We start from the raw sequence: 24,306 nt of genomic DNA on the forward strand, positions 1-24,306 counted from the left end.
TAATTAAAATACTGAACATTTTTTAAAATTATATATTTATTGAGAGGTGGGGGATTCTATTTAAAAAACACTAATTTCGAATGTTCTAGACAATTTAAGCTTTAATGTACTGTAAAGCAAATCCTAATCAGATAGTGGAATTTGATGTATAAATTAAAAGCCTTCAAAATCGGTCATAATGAGTGAAGTTATGAAGTTGTATGATGCAATTATTTAAATATTGTAAGAATGGAAGCCAATGGCACTTAGTTCTCTCTGCCTACCCCCTACGGGTAATGGTGTGGAGAGAAAGAGCCAATTTTTAGATGATCTATATTTTATAAATACATCATTATATATAGAAAAATACTAAACCAATACAAACAGTTCCTATAAATAGAAATGTTTGTATTGTGTGGAATCGAAAGCGACTGTTGGAAGTAAGGTGATGTGTTAAATTGTTAGACCACCTGGTGGTAAGTGGTAACCGTCGCCTATATACATGAACTGCAACATGCATACAATATAATCATGCGACATCAGTGATACCACTCATAAGTTGTTTTTCCAGAGGACATATCTCCATACCTTGTAATTTCACTGTATTATCACACCTTCAGCCGAAAAACATCTTACAAGCATACAAACAAACAGACAAACTCGTCCTTTTTAGTACATTAATATGAATTGGAGGTTATCTATATTCTTTATTTTACAAAAAAACTAATTTTGAGTCAACCATTTTTTTTGGTTAGGATTTTCCCTTCGCCGGGAAAGGTAAAGTGTCTTAGCTTGTACAGCCATTTCTTTCATAAGTCAACGAAATTAAAGACATTTTGATACTAATACAATAACGTCAAAAGTCTTCTTTCCTCAGGTATTCAACCCTATTGAAGTTACAAATAGTCATTGGGGATCATTCCGAAATTATCTCACACACATTTCACGATTACCTGACCCCTCTCCCGTCCTGGGACACCTGGTCACATTTGGGGATAGTACCCTCCCTAGTGTGACGTACCATCTTTTGCAATTTAGCTCTACTAAACCGGGTATAAATTTTTTCTACGAATCATTAATAAAAAGTTAATATCCTTAATAAGATATTTAAGTTTTTATTAATGATTCAATCACCATTTGCTTCTTCCTTATCCCATTTATTTGGAGTCGGCGTAATTAATGATTCAATATTAGTGTATTAATACTTTGAAATGTGACATGACTAAATGCGATATTTAGGACACTTTCCATTCCTTGTCACAAAATGTCATTCTTTCTCGACCCCTTTCTGCCCCTAAAATGTGTGACATAATTTATGAATAGCCCCTTAATTATTTTTTAAAGACTGTATTGGTAACATCGGCAAAGGAATTGACTGACTCGTGTATCAAATACTACATAAAGATGGTAACGATATCATCAATGTACACCAGTGACACTCTTCAGCCAGGGTTTGTAGAATGTAGTCCTCATGTAGACTCCTGGAAGGTAGGGAGCAGCGCACTTGATGCCGTGCGATACGGTACCAACCAGCTGCCATCTGCCGTCATCCCGCTGCAGAACTAGTGGACCACCACTGTCACCCTGAAATGTTAAGAAATTGGAGATGAGGTTGGTGATAAATGGAAAATGAAAAAGAGAAAAATTCATAATTACTTGACCCTTTTCCGTTCTAGTGTGACGGTTTTACTCTAGTAAACTGAGTGTAAACTCGCCAACAAAACAATTTAAACCTTATTTTTATACTGGTCATCAAAATTCCTCATTCAATTATACTACTGTTACTACTACTAATGTTATCCCCTAAGAATTTCCTAATATTATCCTCTCAGAAATTCCTAAAATTATACCAATATACTAACTTCACAAGAATCCTTCTCTCCGTTCGCATATCCTGCACATATGAAGGACTTGAGGATATTCTTGAAGTGGCCAGCGGTCAAGAACATCTCCTGGCATGCGGCATTTTCTATCACAGGCACCTGGAAAATTTATAATAAAAATTGAATACATCATAAAACTAGTTTTATCCTGCAGTGCTGTCTCGAGCAGTGCTGTCACATACCACAGGTGCAGTTACCATCAGGTGGACGTCACTTTATTTGGCATTATAGTTATTAAAAAAATAAAATAAATGAATGATTGCATTTGCATTTCGTTGTTGTTTTGTGAATCATGATTGTTAGGTGTTTAGAAACAAAAATATATTTCAGTATTCAAATCAGTGGTCTAGTATCCATAACACAAGCTCTGGTTAATTGTGTGAATTGTCATGTAGTCCCAAATATTATTGTTATTATAACATTTTTTTTATATTTTATCAACTATTAATTAATTTTATTGCTTGTAGTAATATTACACTGTCGTTTATTATAAACTCATCGAATGAACAATCGAATCACATGAAAAAATCGATCGATGAATTATTTTTTAACTTCGTTTTTGAAGTTGCATAGTATAATCTTACTAAAATAAATAAATTAACTATATACCTGGACTTCTTGTAACACAGTCGGCACACCCCCGCCGTACTTCAGTCGTCCCCAACCCGTCACTGTTGCCATTCGTCCGGTAAAGTCAGAATCGTCCGGTGGCATGCATATTGGTACTGTAACGTATAGTAAAAAGAATTAATATTATAAACGAAAAAGTTTGTAAGTACGGATGGACGTTAGTTACTCTTTCACGCTAAACTAAATTACTGAACGGATTTTGATGAAACTTTACGGTAATATAGCTTATACATAAAAATAACATATAGGTTATATATTTCACGTGGGTAAAACCGCGGGCACAGTTGGTGTATACTATATTAACGGATAAGGAAGACGTCATTCAGTCTGAAAAAGCAGCGCCATCTATCGGGTAAAATAGTATTTTCAAGTAATCCGGTAACAAATTAAAATTGTATTATAAATATACATTAATCTTGTTTTCTGTTCTTAATAATCTGTAAATGTTAAATTAAGGGATCTTTAAAGTGTCAGTAAGGTTTTTAGTAACAAATGAATGTAGTGGGTAGCGTAGGTACATATACAAACATCTAGTTGCTTGTAAAAATACTGTATAAAAATTCTATTACTCTTTACGAGAATGTATATTACATTTAATATCTTTTTTAATAATATTTTCTTTATAAGCCAATAAGTTAATAATTTTACATTATGATATTACGGCGAACCACACACTAGATATGCAGATCTATATCCAGTTGGTGGAATTCAGTACAACTTTATGAGTGACTATATTTGATGTTCTCATTATTATTTTGTAAATTAAGATGTAATTTGTGTTTGTGAACTAGTATATAATTGTAATGTCTTCTGATTATGAGGTGTACAAAAAAAAAACAAAAATCTACTAACCAATATGTGCATCAAACTTAACAGGCGTTTCCAATTCGAGCAGAGCGAGATCGTTCTCGAAGGTTGCAGCATCGTACTGCCGGTGTACGATCACACGTCTCACGTTCTTAGAGATGGGTCTTCTGGGTTCCTTATCTCCTGATATGTCATTCTCCCCGAAGACTGCTACTAGGGAGGCCAGGAATCTGAAATTTAATATTTTTAATTTTATTTTATCATATATTTTTTCTACTATCCAGTTCAGTATACAGATTATCTTACCAATTTTAAGAACTGGCAAGAAATTATATATTAGATTGTATAAATATTATCTATAAATACTACTAGAAAAAATATTCTATTGTCTATATGGACGACCATAATTATATATGGTACCATATATAATTATGGTTGTAGAATATTTTTTCGTCGTCCATCAAAATTATTTATTATTTTTGGGTATTTTTTTTTTAAATTATATGGCATTAAAAATACACTACTACATTTTCACTAGCGATATTAGTAGTTTAAATTTATATGGCAAAACAACGTTTACGGGGTCAGCTAGTAAAATTATGTATTTTTTTTATTATTAACTGCATCGGTGTGCTAGCAGTTTATAATAACATTTGTATTCATAATAATAATAATATATCTCAGGACAATCACACAACGTTATCTAAGTCCAAGCTAAGCAGAGCTTGGGTTGTGGGTACTAGATAACTAATATAAATATGTATAGATACACTTATTTTCAACATACATAGTATACATAGAAAACACCCAGTTCGATACAAACAAATTACTCATGAATACAAATGTTTGTACCATGCAAGAAATCAAATAACACAAGCTCTTTTTAGCTTGGAAATAGATAATACGCTGTGAATTGTCCAGGCTTATAATTATTTACTACTCTATTCTATTCTATTCTATTATACCTCTATTAGATTATTACGACCGTATTCCTCGCACGGTACAAACATTTATACTCATGTTTGTTTGTATTGGTCTGGGTGTTTTATATGTGTACTATGTATGTATTTACAAAAAAAAAAATCTATGTATATGCATCAGTTATCTAGTACCGATAACACAAGCTCTAGCTAGCTTAACTTGGGTCTAGATGGCTCTGTGTGAATTGTCCTGAGATTATTATTTTTTTCCAAATATTCTCTCTCTTTCAGCTTTTAGAAGCACAGTGGTTTTCTCCACACTTACGGGCCAGAGAAACCAAGTAATGCGTGCAGAGTGTGTATATGTGTGTGCGTGAGTGTGTGTGTACTTATTGTGTGCCTGGTGTGACTGGTGGTATATCATATTCATCGATTTCGGTGGAGAAATTTTCGGACTGTACGACAGTTATTATTATTATTATTATTATATACATACTACATACCCAGGCTGACAGTGCGCTGCAGTTGTCACGAATTTGTTCGTTATCAGTACTCCACCGCATTTATTCTTCGTGAATAGTCCCAGCCATGTTGATTCCCTGACCAACACTTGCCAGGGCCACTCACCGAATTCTGCGTTCTTGCCGCCGACGATCCGACCTGACTTGACAAGTGGTCGGACACCACACACTGAAATAACGTAAAATATATGTGGATTAGTATAATATTGTAATATATGGCTATTATAACTATATTTCATTATATTCATAACATTAATACTAGATTTAAAGACAAACTTGCTGTTCCTAAGTGTCGTTTACAAAGTCAATAGGACTTTTATGGTAATGAGAATAAAAAATTACAATAGTATACAGAATATATTGGAATTACCCTTAAATAAATTCAAAACATTTTTTAAATCATATTTATTGAGCGATTACTTGAATGACGAGCGTGCATGGCAATAGTTGTTCATGCACGGGATTTTCATTTAATGTTAGACATAGACAGACACCTATATAAATACCTATGTATTGTAAATAAACTGGCTTTTAAAAAAAATGTTATTTAATTGAGTTTCTTGCCAGTTCTTCTCAATTGGATATATATACCGAAGTGGACGGTAGGGAAAAAAATAAAATTATAATGTAAAAACTTGACGTTCATAAGCGGCTAAAATGTCCTGTATAAATAAATGTTTTTTGAATTTGAATTTGAATTTAAGCAAAGCCTCACTAAACTCACTAAACAATTATTTGAATGATGTGTGCGTCCGTGCACGACAGTAGTTAGTTGTTCATGCACGGGATTTTCATTTAATGTTAGACGTAGACACCTATATGAAAAAAAAATAGTTAATAACCAGCCTTTTAAAAAAAAATCAGTTGAGTTTTTTCACAGTTTTTTTTTCAATTAAATCTGAACAAAGAAAAAATTATAATATAAAAATTTGACTTAGGCGACTAAAGGAATTTGGCTTCACGTTGTCTGTCTGCACCTATATATGTTGTGATCTTAAAAACTACGCGGATTTTGATATTTTTTTTTTAATAGACAGAATAGATAAAGTGACTCAGAGGAAGATTTAAGTTATATAACATTTCAGGTTATTAATAAAATTCTAATTATATTTAATTTGTGAAAATATCATTGCTGTATATTATGACTTGACGTATATGTAATGAAGTTTTTTACATTGCTCAATAAACGAAATAAAAATATTTATTTACATATATACTGGAAAAGTCAGATGTGGCAGCATTAGAATAGTTAAAAAAAAAAGACATTCAATCGTCACTAGTTAAGTATAATAATAATAATAATGCTTTATTTGTACAACCACAAGATTACAAAATTAAATAGAAGAGTACATAATAGTTAAATTTCATTAGCTAGGTAATCAATGGCAGAAAGTTGTGCAATACAAAATGAAGACCCTAAGTAGACTGAAACCTAAGCTAACCTTATGATTTTTAGTACGGTATGCATTGTATTTGATTAATTATAGCAAAAGTTTCATAAGGATTGGTGAATTTTTTTATTTATAGGCTATTCCAGTGCTGTAAATTTAAATGTATTTAATTTAGAAGAATTAAGCTGAACTAACAATTAATTATTTATTGTAATCTTAAACTCTTAAAGAGAAAAAAACTTACGATTTTTGTCGTTGTAGTCTATGGTAGTGTCGCGGTACGGTTCTGTCGTGATTTCATCAGCTTGCTCCGTGATGGTGGTGGTTGGTTGTGTAGTTGTCACCTTCTTCGTCGGTTTGGCCCTTCTCGTGGTGGTCGCCTGTAAATAATACAATCACATACACGGGACAAGTATCTACACATTTCTTTTCTTCACACGTAATATCAATAGACCTATTTATTTTATATGATCAAGTCAAAGCAGCGGTAGGCGGTCCACTCCACGAGTGTAACTTTTTTTCGGACTACTCTAATGCTGTTGGCTGCAGCTGGCCGCAGCTGGCGAATGTAGATGGCACTGCAAACCCCCGGAAGGACTTATGAGCGGCTGAAGGCCAACTCCCGCCTGACGGATACGATTTTAGTCTGAGGGCACTGCTAGGGGTTCGAACCTCGGCTCAGGCCGTCGTAATTTCGATTCCTGTTTGATATGGACAGGGGATCGATCGGAGGGTATAGAATGGCAGCCAGTAGGGAGAAATGGCGAGCCGTCGTAGGGCGGATGACATCTGCCTCTCACTCTACTACATAATGACCATGACTGTTCTGTCAACAGTGTATCGAATAAGAAGAATATTTTTTTTTATTTGACGGCCTCGGTGGTCTAACTGTATAGCCACTTTACTTCCGATGATCGCGGGTCTGATTCCTCGCACAGTACAAATATTTGTATTCATAAGTATGATTGTATATGGATGTTTTCTATGTATAGTATGTATGTATTGACAAAAAAATTATATATGTATTTATTTTATATAAGTTGTCTAGTACCCATAACACAAGCTCTGCTTAGTTTAGGTCTAGATGGCGCTGTGGAAATGTCTTGAGTTATTATTATAAATATTAAATTGACCTTCCATAAATGTCTTCAATATAATATTTGAATTAGAAATCTATTTCGAAACTATTACAATGGAATGTGTTAGTCATATAAACCAAATCCGATAGATTTTGTATTTCTTACGTCAGTATTAACTTTCTTAAATATGTTTTGTTATACACTATATTTAAGAACTAACTTCTGCCCACAAATTCGCTTGCGTTATTATTATTGATTAGAATAGAAAGTAGCTTGTCTATTTTTAAGTTCCATGTATATGATATCTTTCTTATGATTTATCTATATTAATAATACAAATATGTAAATTTTGCGAGTTTGGATTTTCGGGAGAATCTTTGATATTACTAACCCGATTATGCAAATTTATTGTTGGATAGCTTACTTAATGAGGAAGGCTATAAGCTATGGCTAACAGGAGAATGGCTACATTGAAAAAGACACAAATTTAGTGAACATACAAACAAAATTAGTTTCGCATTCATAACTTTTTAGCAAAGACTTCAAAATTACAAAAATTACCAACTTAATTATTTGTTATTGAAAAAAATAGATACTTACCGGTTTTTTAGGAGTAGTTGTCTGAGGAGCAATGGTAGTAGTTCTTCTAGCTATTGTCGTCAATCTCGTAGGTTTCTTTGTAGTTCTCACCGGTTTTCTGGTTGTAGTTGTCAATCTAATCGGTTTTCTAGTCGTCGTTGTCAATCTGACTGGTTTTCTTGTCGTAACTGGAGGTTTTCTAGTAGGTTTCGGCGTAGTTGTTCTAGTATTTATCGATGTAGCGTTTGTCTTTTTATCTAATATTACAATGTCGTGTAATTCTTGGAAAGTACCTTGTAGGCTACCGACTATCTTATTAACAAACAAATTCATCTTTTCATTTAATTTATCATCATCCTGCCATGATGGCGTTGTAAAATCGTGATAGCTTTCTATCTCATCATTTGATAATGTTATACTAGTATTGTACATTAATGGATTTGAACCTGTTGCGTTAAGCATTGGATTTCTAACTGGAGGGAAATTAATCAAATCATCAGGAGATGTTTGCAATTCAGGTCGTATGGTTGTTGGAGAATAATATTCAGTGTATGAATCAAATGTTGGGCCCGTAATAGAAATAGGTTTAGTAGATGCTTTCACAGGGTATGGTGTAGTATTTGGAGTTGGTTTAGGAGTAATAAGTACAGTAGGAGATGACGGTCTGTCGTATTTTTGTGGAGGTTTACCTACAAATATGTTATTCGTCGATTCAATATTATTATTTACTGTTATTTGACTAACCGGCTTCTTGAATGGTTCTTGACTAATTTCTACGAACTCTGGCTCTTGCACTTTTGTAGATGTCTCTGGTTTTGGAGTGTGTAAACCATTTAGAACTATAACAGTTGGAGTTACGCTTGAGAATGTATCTCCAGCATCGTAACTTGAAATAATACTTGACGGTGAAGTTACAGGCCTTCTTGAAGGACTTGCTCCAGTGACGTAACTTGTAGATGGAGGTTTTCTAGTAGTAGTAGTTGGCATTGGTGTCGTAGTAGAACTTACATAGCTAAATGTTGTAAGTGATTGTCCAAAATTGTCAGGGTTCGTTGGATATTTACTGAAAGCTTCATATGCTTGACTAGTGGAAAGACTAGGTATGGGTGAAGAATATTGAGGTTTTGTTACAATTTTATCTACTTCAGGTATACTATTAGGTGTAGTAAAGTATGGCTTCTTTGTTGTATATGGTTTCTTTGTGTGGTATGCAAAAGTAGTGCTATATACACTAGCGCCGGGTCTAACTGTTACGAAATGACCTGGAGACACATAATAATTATATGTTGGAGTGGGTGACGATTTATGTTCTAAAATATCAGATGACGGCGACGTAATATCGTCTTGTAAACTTGGTGTACTATCATTCAACATCTGTATTATACTGTTGATAGAAGAAAGCTCTGGAACTTTCTGACTATCCTTCGTTACCGTCGATATCATTACATAATTTTCTGTACTACTTTGTGTTGTATTTTTCTTAAAAGGCTTTGGTTTGAATATTGGCTTTGAATAAATTGGATGATGAGTTGAAACCGTCTTAGGTGGTGAAGTTGACGTTGACATTGGTGAAATTGTTGGTTTAGTTTGCATTGATGATATTTGTATATTAAAATCTGAAGGTCTGACAATATTATCTGCAATCGAACCATTCTTATGATAGAGTATAGTATCAGCTATATTATGATCTATTGTACTATGAGTGTATATTCCTCCAGGTCTTTCAGGTTTAATATAAACGTCATTTTTGGGTGGAGAATTTAATAATGTATTAGTAATCTGATTAAATCCTTCAGATATTAATTCTTGTGCTTCACTGACTTTATCTTCAGGTTGGATGGTAGATGAAACTGGATTTCTATCAGGCTTATAGCCTGGTGTTACTACAGGTTTGAAGCTATTATGCCAAGCGTTCAATTGTTCAGCTTCATAATCAGCTGTTTCTGATTCTGGATCTGGATAATCCAAGTAACTTGTCATGACAACTCCTGGCCCTTTTGGTATATGGGATTGGCTATCACTTTTTAGTTGACAGCATGCTCCAAATAAGAATCCATCCATGCACGCTCCAACCACTTCTCCTTTACGTTGCATGCATTCATGGTTGAACATGCATATTGTATTACCTCTGTTGTATTTTGCTGTTCTTGTTGCTTTGCAATATGTCGGTGTTATTCGATAGCCGCCGAACAATTTTGTTGCATCTGGAAATTAAATACAGTTCATATTAGTTTATAACAATTATAGAGCAATAATTAGTTGGGAATAAAATTGAGAAGAAATGGAGATCTTCTAGAAAGATCGTTAGGTAATTTATCAGAGTTAGACTGTAAAAAATCGTCTGCATGAGTATATCATTCTTACATATACCAGCCGTGAAGCGTCTTGCTTTGTAAATTGTTTTCACATCACATTAGGCGGTGAAATTACAGGATAAGACGAGTAACATCATAGTGCTATAGTATGATATCAATGGTGCTCGACAGTTACCGCTTACCATCAGTTTATCATTTTTTTTTGCCATTCCAATATAACTGTTGCTTTAACCAATTTACTGGCTACAGTGACTATTGGCTTATTACACTGGTACCAGAGACTGTAGACTGTTTTTTATTAGTCAGAATTCTTTGAACCACGAATGTGTAACTAGACTATTTGGAGATGAATCATACAAATATGTATATTTTGGTTTGTTGCTATCACCTGCATTGACACACTTCTAGAGGAAGTGGTTCTAAGTTTAACTACATTTCTTATTTTACTTTGCAATTTTTATAACATACTTGTGAGTAGTTCTGACTGCGTAGCGTCTCCATCATATAAATGAATGAATTTTTCTATATATTGTACTATTTATATATAAAGTTTTTTGATGATTGATTCAATCGTTAAAACGTAAAAAACAAAAAGATGCATATTTATATTTAATTAAATTCCGACGCAAAAAAGACTATTTAAGGTTTGACTTGTCTATGTACCTATCTGTGTAAGTATCTGTTAAAAGACATATTTTAAATGGCTCTTAGCTACAATTTCATTTTGCTTTCGGCAAATATTGTGATTTATTCGTTGTACTAAAATGTAATAAAATACATATATCATTATAATAAAATCGAATGAAAACTCTCAAGTAATAAAGATATTACAGCAATCTGTAGTTTACGAGGCAATAAATGATTCATTCCATTTTATACTTGGACCTACTTTAAAAAGAGATTATATTGATTATCACAAGTATGTGAGTAATTCAGTTGAAATCAAATTTATATAGTTATTCGTCATATACAGTACGTGTGAGAGATTGCATTTATATGCCTCAATTAGAAAATAATAATAATGAAAGTAGGTATTGAAATAACTTGGTCTGTATGACCGGTAACTCTAAATTACAAACGAAGTAAAATAAAAAATAAATATAGATATAATCTTTATTCAATTAATAGAAGCACTTTTGAATAGTCATATTTTTATAATGTATAATAATAATTACTACGAACAATTGACACAAAATCATCTAGTCTAATGCTAATAATATGAGTACTAAATGACTAATAGAAATGCTTAACAATTTTTATATAATATAACTACAAAAGGTCCAGACCAATTGTATGTATTGGAAACATTGAAATTTTTAGGAATGTAAACATTTATACTGTACAAGGAATCGAATCGAGGGTGCATCGAAAGTAATGTGGTATGCTAAACTTTTAGACCACCTAGACCTAAATAAAGCAATTTATTGTACAATACAACATTTTAGGACAACACAGCACCATCTAGTCTCAATCTAAGTAAAGCTTGTGTTATGGGAACAAGAGAACTGATATAGATACATAGGTAATTTTTTTTGTACATACATACATATGTATATTACATTGTAAATACCCAGACTGATACAAACAATCATATTCATGAGTATAAATGTCTGTACCAAGTGAGAAATCGAACCCATGGAAATAAAGTAAGGTAAGCCAAACCGCTAGACCACCGAGGTCGTCATACCAATTACCAATCTACTACAAATGTTTATATGATATTCAGTGTTGATTTATAAAAGACTACTAGATCATAGTACAGTACATTTGCCTAAATATACAGACACAATAACCGTTAATTCTATTAGTATATATTTACTCAACTAAGTTTACTTTATATGTTGGTTTTAATTGAATTCATACAATAACACAGTTACATGTACAGTATACATACTTTTAAGTAGATTTATGTTATAGTATTGCATTATATCAAAAATGTTAAACGCACACATTATAAAAAAAAACTATGTTAAGAGACTGATTTAAAAAGAAATGTTAAGTTTTATCTCAACAAAAGTAGCTAGGCGACGGGATGGTAGGGATAATGAAAACAAAATAACCCTGGATAATTCACATTATTGTCAATTGAAATAGCTAAACGAACTGGATGGTAGGGATCATGAAAAAGAAAAAAAATAACCCTGGACAATTCACACAGTACCATCAAGTGACATGTTAAGCAGACCTTGTATTATGGGTACTAGACAACTGATGTAAATACTTTTTTTTTTGTAAATACACTTAAATTTGTGTAGCCGTAAAAACTAACTGCGGCCAATAGCATTGGAATAGCTAAAAAACAAAAAGGTAAATCTTACTAATATTATAAACAAGAAAGTTTGTGAGTATGGATGGATGTTTGTTACTCTGTCACGCAAAAACTACCGAACGGATTTTTATAAAACTTTACAGTTATACAGCTTATACATCAGAATAACATATAGGCTATAATTTAAGAGGATATTAGTTAAATTGGGTGAAATATAATAAGTGTGATGCAGACGAAGGAGCACGGGTGAGCTAGTACATAATATAAATAGAAAACACACAGATCAATACAACAATACAATATATCATACTCACGAATACAAATGTTGGTATCGTGCGAGGAATCGAACCTGGGACCATCGGAGTAAAACGGTGTGCACGCAGATCAATACAATATATCATACTCATGAAAACAAATGTTTGCATCGTGCGAGAAATCGAACTTGCGACCATCGGAGTAAAACGGTGTGTTAAACCGCTAGACCACCGAGTCTGTCTTTATAACATGTTGCAAAAATGTCCCTCGACATAATGACTCACATAGATTTTCTTTAATTATATTAAAAAGGCAAACGACGTCGCGTGTAACCACTAGTTCTATATCATCGTATGTGTATTAACGAACTGTAATGCATTACAGTTGACATGTTTGAAGTGAAATTTGGATTGGTTTAGAAAGTTGCGATACGTGAGTGGTATACGATTTGCGAATGCCGGGGAAACTCCTGGTTGTATTAAAAGCTTTCCAAAGATATCGAGACCTAATTAAGATGGCAATATGCAATTATACAGCGATCGTTAATGTATTCTCAAGGCAAAAGTCCTACTGAATACTCATGAAACATGAGCACTTTCGTCTTATATTAAAATTCTCGTGTCACAATGTTATAGAATAGAATAGAAAATCATTTATTCAAATAAACTTACATTGAAGCACTTTTGAATAGTCATAACATTTTTTTTTTAATCTACCGCTCATTCGGAATGCTGTCTCATCACAAGAAGAATTTTTGTGTGTTTCTTTTAAATATAAGTTTAAGTGTGTGAATACAAACCACCGATTAGCACTAATTCAATGAAATAATTTTCAATATACAACAACTGGTTAAACAATTAATAAGAGAAAATAAGTCATAGTGATTAGAGCAGACCAGTCCACACAACCAGCACCCGTTCACGAGTATATATATAGGGAGCCCAATGACCCGGCCCACCACGCCGCCACAAGTCTGGACATTTTTATTTTTTAATTGCCATCTGATTTTTTTCACATTTCACATATGAATGCATGCGGCAATTACTACAAAAACCGCTACGCTTTCATATTTCTAAAATAATTGAATCAAGAAAGCAATGAGATAAACAAATTATAACGTTGTATGCTAATAAACTAATTATTTACTTGATATGTTGTCGTCCACTCCATACTCCATACTCCTCCGGTTTGACAGATTTTTGTGAAATTTTATATGCATATTCAGGTCTGAGAATCGGTTACTATCTATATATATATCTATATATATATATGTTTATATGGTAAAACAGCGTTAAGATATGAAGTGCAATGCTGAGAATATTTATTTTGTTCATTTATTTCAGGCTACTAATGGGCCAAGAGAAGAGGAAACGCCACTACACATCCTATGTGCCCACTCATGCATAAACGAAATATCTCCTTTGGAAAGTATACACTACGAGTATATCATGAGGAGATAAAAACCATCACTCCTAAGAATCTAGGTATCGAACTCTGAAAAATGGCGAGCACAATAAATCTATGTAGGTCGCAGTGCTACAGGTCCAAGCACCTGACAATAGCCCAAACAACCTAATAAAAAATAAAAGATAAACATATGTATAATAATAAAATATGTTTTCGATGGCCTCGGTGGTCTAGCGGTTTAGCGCACCGCTTTACTTCCGATGGCCGCGGGTCCGATTCCTCGCACGATGCAAACATTTGTATTCATGAGTCTGATTTCTAGTATCGATCTCGATGTTATCTATGTAGAATATGTATTTATATCAGTTGTTTAGTACCCATAATATAAGCTCTGCTTAGCTTGAGACTAGATGGCGTAGTGTGAATTGTCTAAAAAAACATAGAGGTACATGAATAGAGATATTTTGATTTTGAATGAAATAAATTTAAATTCAAAAGTACACAAATGGTAGCAGGTCATACCGTTACCAGCGCGCCCGCTACCATGTTAACATAATATTTAGATTTGTAAACGACACGTTTGCGAATTATTCAGTCTAGAGAAAATTAGGTAGAAATCCTTTTACGGGTTTAGTGGCGTTTTCTAATTCCACACCAAAAGATTTTATAATCTGAGATAAAAATAACTTTTTTTTTAATTTACGACAATGTTATGTCATCCCATAAAAATTGCGGTGATGGAGGAGTAAGAAATTTCGCACACTTATAGTTTATACTAGCTGTTCCCGTGACTTCGTCCGCGTGGAATTTAACTTTATTTTTCTAAAATAAAAGTAGCCTCAGTTACTCCTTATTACATAAGCTACTAGCCAAAAAAAGTCCCGTCAAAATCTGTCCAGCCATTTCAGAGATTAGCCGGAACAAACAGACAGACAGACAGACAAATATTGTAAAAAATGTTATTTTGGTGTATGTACCGTATTTATATTCATGTGCATGTAGCAAAAAAACAGTTATTTCAATATTAGTGATAGACCGCTGGATAAGATAGAGCGAAGTGATAAACCGCTGGACCACCGAAGCTGTAAACACTGAATACACTCATATTATTCTTAGATGAGAAACTGGTGTTTAGTCTTTTATAATTCGTCACTAAAATTCTCATTGGTCCGCATTCATTCCAATACTTTACTATTCAGGACGCGGTGTGACATACTGAATACATCCTGTACATTCTTTATTAAGTCTTCCGTCAATCTAACCTCATGGCCTAAAATATAACACAAAAATGTGATATATTTCTGTCGTGATATAGTCTTATCTCGTGACCTAAAAATAATCACAAAATATGATGTTACTATCTCTTAGTCTATAAATTAAAAAAATAAAATGTAATATGTCTCTATCTCTTAGCCTAAAAATAATACAAATATGTTTTTTTACGTAATGCACAAATATCAAATTAAAACTTGTTTTTTTATATCATCGTCCAAAATGAAAATCGCTATAAAATTCTAAAATAAAAAAAACTAACACAAAACTAAGAAAGTCTTTTTTAAAACAAGCGTTTAAATACGCCAAAGAACTTTTCTTTTTTAAACTTTTACTGCCAATATAGAATGTTATTATAGGATTTGTATAATATGAAAGCTTATCGTGAGATTAAAATCATATTAAAAAAAAACTCGTAGTAACTAAAATTGAACATTTTTAAAATTTTTTTTTTTTTTACTTGTTTATCTTAACCCCATCTGGGATAACAGTCGTGAAGTGATTTTATTATGCACTACTAAAAACAGCGGTCATAAATACCAACAGACATTCTTATAATCCGTTCCGCTTCACAAAACTATACTTTCGTATTATTTAAAAAAATACGTGAAAACACCTAGCAAATGACGCATGCGGTCATAACGAAACGTGATTTTATGGATGATGTCATACATTTCTGTATAGAAAAGAGAAAGTCCACTTTTGTTCCGAGTCAGGCACGCAATGTTATAACTCGAACGATAATTTGGAAATACTTCGAATTTATTGACATGAAAGTGCAGGAAATTATATAAGAATTTGAAAATGGAATTTTACTGCAATAGTTTTTATTGCCGATTCAATTGCTTTTTTTTATTGGTCTAAGATACGGCAAAGGACATCTGTTTTTTTTATTGGTCGGCAAAGATCATCTGTCATTTAAGTAATAATAACGTTTATACGTTACACTATGTAGATTTACTACAGGTCTTATGTGGTCTTTAGCCACATGGTCTTATTTGCGATGTTAGCGGGTTCGAACGGTACAAACATTTGTATTCATGAATATGATGCATATATTACGTATATTTACAAAAAATAAGCAGATCTATCACTTGTCTAGTAAGTAAACTATCCGAGGTTATAATTATTATTTTATATGTAATGAAAAACTATTTCTACTATCTTATATATAAAATTATCGTGTCACAATGTTAGTTACCACACTTCTCCGAAACAATTTGACCGATTTTTATGAAATTTTATATGCATATGCATTCAGTAGGTCTGAGAATCGGTTACTATCTATTTTTCATACCGCTAAGTGATAAGGGTTGTCCACTCTTCACATTTTATTTTCATTTTTTTATAATGTGGCATTAAAAATATATACAACCCTAAATTTACACCCTTCCCTATTTTTTAACAGCGTTTTTAATTTATATGGCAAAACAACGATTGCGGTGTCAGCCAGTATACAGTAAAAAATTCATTATAATTTGTTCAAGTCATTTAATAGAAGTTCGATAAGAAACACGATATTTATATATATTATATATATAATGACTAGATAATGCGTCAAAGTTTGCGGTGTAAGCTAGTACATACATAATAAAATTTCATAAAAAATTGTTCAAGTCATTTTTTATACTACAATGGTGGCAAGTATTTAGTAGAAGTTCGATAAGAAACACGAGATTTATATATATAATAATGATTAGATAATGCAACATAAACTGTTAACAACAACTCATCAGAGACGGAAGTGCTATATAGCAAACAGAGCGTGGTAGAGAAACGCATACCACGATGCAGCTCGGCGCAGTCTCACGGCTCGAGAGGTGCATCGATGAGGTCATTGGGCCTCACTATGATCATCCCAATACTGCATTTACGTATTATTATTATTTTCGATCGCAAATTGCCATATAATTACATTTAAAAATAAAATTATAAAATTCAAATTTGGAACGTCACGCATGGAACATCGATGTTGTTTTGTTTAAGTTTATACAATTTTTCGCACTTCTTCTCGAACATTCCGTGGCGTCACTACTAAAATTTAGTGTACGATATATTCAGACCATTTTTTATTTAAATAATATAACAAATTAAACATTGCAATATTCCTCCAGCAAACAATTATACATATATTTATGTATTACTAGCTGCTCCGCGCAACTTCGTCTGTATCATACTTACTTAAAATTTATCATTATATTTCGTCCAATTGACATAATATCTTATTAAATTATAGCCTATGTTTTATTCTGATGTATAAGCTATATTACTGTAAAGTTTCATCAATATTAGTTCAGTAGTTTTTGCGGGAAAGACTAACAAACATCCATCTATACTCACAAACTTTCGCGTTTATAATATTAACTAGCTACTCGCCCCGGCTTCTTGTGGGTGTACATGTATCATATATATAAACCTTCCTCTTGAATCACTCTATCTATTAAAAAAAATCGCTTAAAAATCCGTAGTTTTAAATATTTAACCATACATAGGGACGGACAGACAGCGACAGCGACCTTGTTTTATACTATGTAATGATAGAAAAAGAGTGCAGAATGCAATTATTATTTAAATTAATAATACAAAAGACATTAAATTTATAAAAAAAAACGATGCACACACTACTACGTATATGACACACACGCATAGTCTTTGAAAATAGAATTATGTTTAAAATAAACTATAATAATATTTTTGTAGAAAAAACTTAAAATTCATAGAGCTGACATTATATCGACATTTTAATAAATATATATAATTACGATTTAATTTACAATTTTGGTGTTTTATAATTATTCACAACGAATACATCCACGCAACTCGTTGAGAATCACACAAAATTTGGTCCATTTCGAGCATCGTAAGGTAAGAAACAGCGAGTACAATAATCCCAACGCAACATACGTGGATGCAAGAAACGCCATTCATTTGTAATTAACATGTGCTTCAATATATTGTTACACCGCTAATTATATCGACATTTTAATAAATATATATAATATTTAATTTACAATTTGGTGTTTGATAATTATTTATAACTATATATATATAGATAGATAGATAAAAAAGCTTTATTTTTCAAATTTTACATATTATTATTCTACTATCCTGCAAAACTCCTGTCGGGGTTTGTCTGCAGGCACGTAGTTCTCTCTTATCTACTTACAATAGGTACATGCTTATATATTATTTTAGATAGTATTTTAACGTACACATAAAATACAGTATTCCGTTTTATAAGTATTAAATACTATTAAATAAGGACAAGATTTTTTTTTTTTTTGTTTATTAAGTTTCTAGGTTATATGTTTTTAATAAATGGTTTCTATAATTTATACAAAAGGATTTATATCTATTTTGATTTCTGATATGTAAGTGTATGTGTGAATTTCATAAAAATATCCGCGCAATTTTCCTAAAAAGATATACAAAGTTTTTTTTTCTCGTATTAATTTGTACATATACACGTTTCCTACTCGTATAACTAATTTGTTTGTTGCAAATCGATTGGAGTAAAATAAATACTAAATTTTTAGTTAACCTTACCACGCTGTATTAGTGAAAACAGGAAACAAATTCGTTAAGCTGTTCTTTAGATTGGTGCGGAATAATGCACAGACAGACAGACAAAAATTTTTACAATCATTGTTTTGGATTTTGTTGCGTTGATAAAATAAATAGTTTATCTCGTGTATCTATCATGGATAGACAGAGATTAGTTATCTTTATCTATCTATATGTAAATAACATGTAGATATATATACATATATCATCACCATCATCCAAAAACAAATTACAGATTAGCCGTTGAGTTTTATTATATACTATATGTACTTTGGATATTAACTTTATTTTTCTAAAATAAAAGTAGCTTAAGTTACTCTTTATTACATTAGCTACCTGCCTATAAAAGTCCCGTCAAAATCGGTTCGGCCATTTCATAGATTAGCCGGAACAAACTGATAGACAGACATATAGACAAAAATTGTAAAATATGTTATTTTGGTGTATATACCGTATTTATATACAGATGCATGTAGTAAAAAAAGGTTATTTCAATATTACAAACAGACACTCCAATTTTATTTATATGAATAGATATATATATATTACCCATAAACAAATTAAACGAAACGGCCTAATAGTATAGTATAGTATTTGATTTATAATAATTTGTTCCATTTTAATGAGTTTACAAACAAAATTGTTACGCAGGCTCACTTTTCCTAAATACATTTTCACTTTTAATATAAATTTATTTAACCTGTAAAAGTGGTACAAATTCGCTATAGTGAATCTTGTGTCCAATTGTTAAGATAACATCAGTTCCACTTTCATTGGTCCACACTGTGGGTACACAATTGCTACCTACATTGTTGGCGTAATTAAATTTGAACCATTGTACCTTTGTAATAGTGATCATTATGTGATTAGTAATTTTGAGAAATAAAAGAAGTGAAAATTCAATTGAAATTGGAGAAATAAAAAGTGTCTATGTGCTAGGGTTGACACCAAAAACTTTGTTTAATCTTATATTACTAATATTATAAACAAGAAAGTTTGTGAGTATGAATGGATGTTTGTTAGTCTTTCACGTAGAAACTACTGAACGGATTTTGATGAAACTTTACAGTAATATAGCTTACACTTCAGAATAACATATAGGCTATAAATTTTATGCGGTTGAAACCAGGGGTACAACTAGTCTATAATAACAGTATAAATAAGAAAGTATTAAAGTTTTGTATGTTTATTAAAAGCAAAACAAATAATTTTTTCCCACTTTTCAACATAGACTGTGTTACTTGTAAAAATAAATTTATGTAAATGAAATCTTTTAATTTAAACTATATATTCGTAAAGCATAATCTCTAATGCTGTTGGCCGCAGCTGACTAGACTAGATAGCACTCCAAACCAAAGGAAGGACTTATGGAGCGGCTGAAGGCCAACTCCCGCCTGACGGATATGACTTCAGTCTGCGGGCACCGCTAGAGGTTCGAATCTGGGCTCAGACCGTTGTAATTTCGACCCTCTCGTATTGGACGGAGGATCGATCGGAAGGACCTCTCTGTCAAATATGTTTGACTATACAAGAGAATTCAAAGTAGAAAATAGGTCGAAAATTAACCTGCTGACAGCAAAATGGTGAGACGGAGGTACATGCAAATGACTTCATACAAAGTCTTCTTCTCGTAGTCTGCTGTAGTGGTTGTATCACTTGTAAACAATATAAATCTCACGAATATCTAGTTAACAATAGGTCATTGTATGTATTGATGACGTGTGAACAGTGAAATTGAGTAAGTATAGCGCCCTTGCTTCTCTCTTTCTAATTTTTCATATAATATAAAATTTATTTGGAATGCTTTTATTATATACAGGCGATTTGCTTCAGTTTCGCACGGGTGTACGTGTATTACACATATAAACCTTCCTCTTGAATCACTCTAGCTATTGTTAAAAACTGCATTAAAATCCTTTGCATAGTTTAAAGATCAAAGCGAACAGACTTAGGAAGCGATTTAATTTTATATTATGTAAAGATTATAATGGGCAACACACCGCTTCACTTACGATGGTCGCGGGTTCGATTCCTCCTACGGTGCAAATTTTTGTATTCATGAATATGATTGTCCGCTTCTGTCAGTGTGATTCTATGTATATTATGTATGTATTTACATACAAAATTGTCTAGTACATAAAATACAGGCTCTGCTTAGCTTGGGACTAGAGTAGAATAGAAAATCTTTTATTCAAATAAACTTAATTTAAGCAGTTTGAGTAGTCATAACAATATTTTTAATCTACCGCTCATTCGGAAAGCTGTCATCACAAGAAGAACAAGCAAAAATACTTGTGTGTTGCTCTTTTAAATAATACTATGAAACTTATTGCTTAGGATCATTATTAATATGTTATTATTTGTTTAATTTTCACATATTCAGGTGATTTGTTATGCCTTGTCATATACCATACTTATTGCCTAAAAACTTTTATAATTATTATAATAACCATGGACAATTCACACACTCGGCAGTAGCTTTTTACATTATGGTTACAACCGTGTCTATAGTCTATGGTTTCATCTCAATGAATACGACGGTATTCCTTTTATACTGGCCCGTATGGCCTTTAGGATAATCAGTGACCTGCATTTTAAAGGTTACCAAAGTTAAAAAAACGTATTACAAAGTAATAATAATATTGTGTTAAAAAGTCTAGTTACACGGCTTGACATTATTAAGTATAAATAATGATAATAATAATCCTGGACTAAGGTAAGCAACACTTGTGTTATAGTCACTAGACAACTTATATAAATCAGTTAATAAGGGGTTGAAAGGGGAGTCCCTAACCCCCACCAACCGGGGGGAAAGGGGATAGTTAGTATTGTGGATTGATAACCCCATTGCTAGCAATGTACCATGTCAGGTTGACCTCCACGCGATTCCCGCTGGAAACCATCGTGACAAATTCCTGGTGAACTTGTCACGATGGGCTAACTGACCTGACCTCATGCGCATCTTATCATCTTCCACTGGTGCCCCGCCAGCGTAAACCGTTAGCGCAGGTGGGTGCACCATTCCCCACCAACCTTTTATTCGCATTAAAAAGTAGTCTATACTCTTTCTCAGGGTCTAGCCCAACTGTGTATCAAATTTCATTTAAATCTGTTCAGTAGTATTGGCGTCGGAGCGCGATAGATAGACAGACAGAGTTACTTTCGCATTTATAATATTAGTAACTAGCTAGCCCCGAAGTCGCACGGGTGAACATGTATTATATATATAAACCTTCCTCTTGAATCACTCTATCTATTAACAAAAACCAATTCAAAATCCGTTGCGTAGTTTCAAAGATTTAAGCATACATAAGGACGGACAGACAGTGACAGCGACTTTGTTTTATACTATGTAATGATGAAGATGGAATGCGAATTATGAATATTTGTCATATTATATTTATGTTTTTAACTCGCACTAACATTAGATTTAAGTAATTATTACTATAATATAATATCTCTGGAAAATTCACACAGCACAATCAATTTATGAGGTGTTCCGCTGGAGACACGTGACAATATCCAACATTAGGTGATTACATCAAAATCTTGATACTGTATTTATTTTTATAATATATTCTTTATTGCACAGATAATACAAAGATATTATAATTTAGAGACAATGTGAGCAAAGGTGGACGTATCCCTAGAAGAGATCTCTTCCAGTCAACCTAAATTAGTGGGATATGTGGTACTAAGTGGGTAATAACTGGTGCAAACGTCTCGTTAAAAATATTAAATTATTTAACTATATTTATGATATAAGTAGGTAATTAGAAACTAGAATGTACATATATTTAACGCATGTAACGTGTAACATATTTTTCTGTAAGTACCTAACTAACTTATGGTATATTTAAATTTAATAAGTTAATTAAAAAGCTTGAGAAATATAATACAATAACTACTATATATTATTAAAAGGGGTCCCTTTAGGCAAAGTTCCGAAGATACTGGCAATAATTCGATTTCCGATAATATATGATAATTCAATTTAAAATAACTTAATTATACAACATAGAAACCAAAATTAAAAACGTTATAAAACATAATATAATATTCTAAAATATATTATTAAAATTTTAACGTCTACTATGAAACCATATAGTATATCATACCACATAGCACAATATTTGCCCGCCATTTTTTACAATTCATACAACCACAACTTTTTGCTTGTAATGTTCACGATTTCACATGTTTGCCGCCGTCGAAAGTAGGTGAAATCTTAACTTTAACCCGATCTGTAGATGTTTTAAACTAGTTTCCGAAATGACGGTACTCTAGTTCTTATTATTTAAACCAATATTGACTAGTGGATGGATTAAATTTTTTGTTTGTAATGAATGAATTGAAAAAAAATTACCGTATTAAAAAAATCTTTGAAACACAGAAAACTGCTTTGTCAAGATCAAGAATAAGCTATACGAGTTGTATTTTAGTTTTAAAAATATTAAATACTAGCTGACCCGCGCAACTTCGTCTGCATCTCACTTACTTGACATTTATCTTTATATTTCACTCAATTTACATAACATCTTTTTAAATTATAGCGTATGTGATATTCTGTTGTATAAGCTATATCGCTGTAAAGGATAACAAAATCCGTTCAGTAGTTTTTGCGTGAAAGAGTAACAAACATTCATACTACAAACTTTTGCATTTATTATATTAATAAAATTTATTCATTGGAAGAGGCACCTGATCAAACGACATCGCTAGAGTTATAGATAAGATAATATGCTTGAGTAAATGTGAAGTGGAGACCGCGAACCTCGCGATGTCGTTATTAATCGTGCCTTACAATGTAACAAGCTCACCATTAGACATAATTCAACTTAAAGACAAAATGGCACAGTATTATTGTAAATATATTACAATAGGAAACATTGTAGAAAAAAGACTGATATATATATTTACCTGATTTGAATAATTATAATATAATTCATTAGTATGTTAATACAATGTGGCATAATTCCACAAAATGGCACTTTTTTATTGGAAGGAGAAATAACTGTTATAGCTTTTGTATTACAATATAATTATTGCTCTGTAAATAGCCTGTAGATCTAGAGAGATCTTCTACTGGAGCAGATCAAACCTCACAAGTATAGCGTTAGTATAAGTTATCCAATATATTTTTGCCAAGCAAAAAAGGAAACACTACACAACTTATGTGGTTGTAGTCCACTCATGCATAAACAATATATCTCCTTTGGAAAGTACACACTATATCCTGAGGAGATAAAAACCATCGCTCCTAAGATTATCCTTCAATTCTTGTCCTTTACGGGTCTACGTAGCGAACTTTGAATAAGGGCGAGCACAATAGATCTATACAGGTCGCAGTGTTACAGGTCTTAGCAAATGAGGATAGCCTAAACACCCCAATAAAAAAACAAAGTATACGCTATGAATAGCGCTGAGCTAATAAA

The 24,306-nt window shown here is 32.3% G+C and overlaps 1 protein-coding gene across 1 annotated transcript in view; it reads right to left on the reverse strand.

Annotated features, from left to right (window-relative positions):
* Positions 1-758: 758 nt before the first annotated feature.
* The window catches only part of LOC131855274 (serine protease filzig), a 34,917-nt gene continuing 11,369 nt past the window's right edge, over positions 759-24,306 (reverse strand). The window contains exons 2-8 of the mRNA XM_059206521.1: positions 7,811-9,993; positions 6,376-6,511; positions 4,723-4,909; positions 3,345-3,529; positions 2,472-2,587; positions 1,842-1,961; positions 759-1,563 (exon numbers count right to left, since the gene is read on the reverse strand). Of these exons, the coding sequence (XP_059062504.1) occupies positions 1,399-1,563; positions 1,842-1,961; positions 2,472-2,587; positions 3,345-3,529; positions 4,723-4,909; positions 6,376-6,511; positions 7,811-9,993 (3,092 nt within the window). The 3' untranslated portion in view covers positions 759-1,398. The remainder of the gene's footprint in view (positions 1,564-1,841; positions 1,962-2,471; positions 2,588-3,344; positions 3,530-4,722; positions 4,910-6,375; positions 6,512-7,810; positions 9,994-24,306) is intronic.

This window comes from Achroia grisella, unplaced genomic scaffold, assembly GCF_030625045.1.
Source record: "Achroia grisella isolate CSIRO2021 unplaced genomic scaffold, CSIRO_AGI_Agris_v1 utg1360, whole genome shotgun sequence".
In the NCBI taxonomy this organism is placed as follows: Eukaryota; Metazoa; Arthropoda; class Insecta; order Lepidoptera; family Pyralidae; genus Achroia; species Achroia grisella.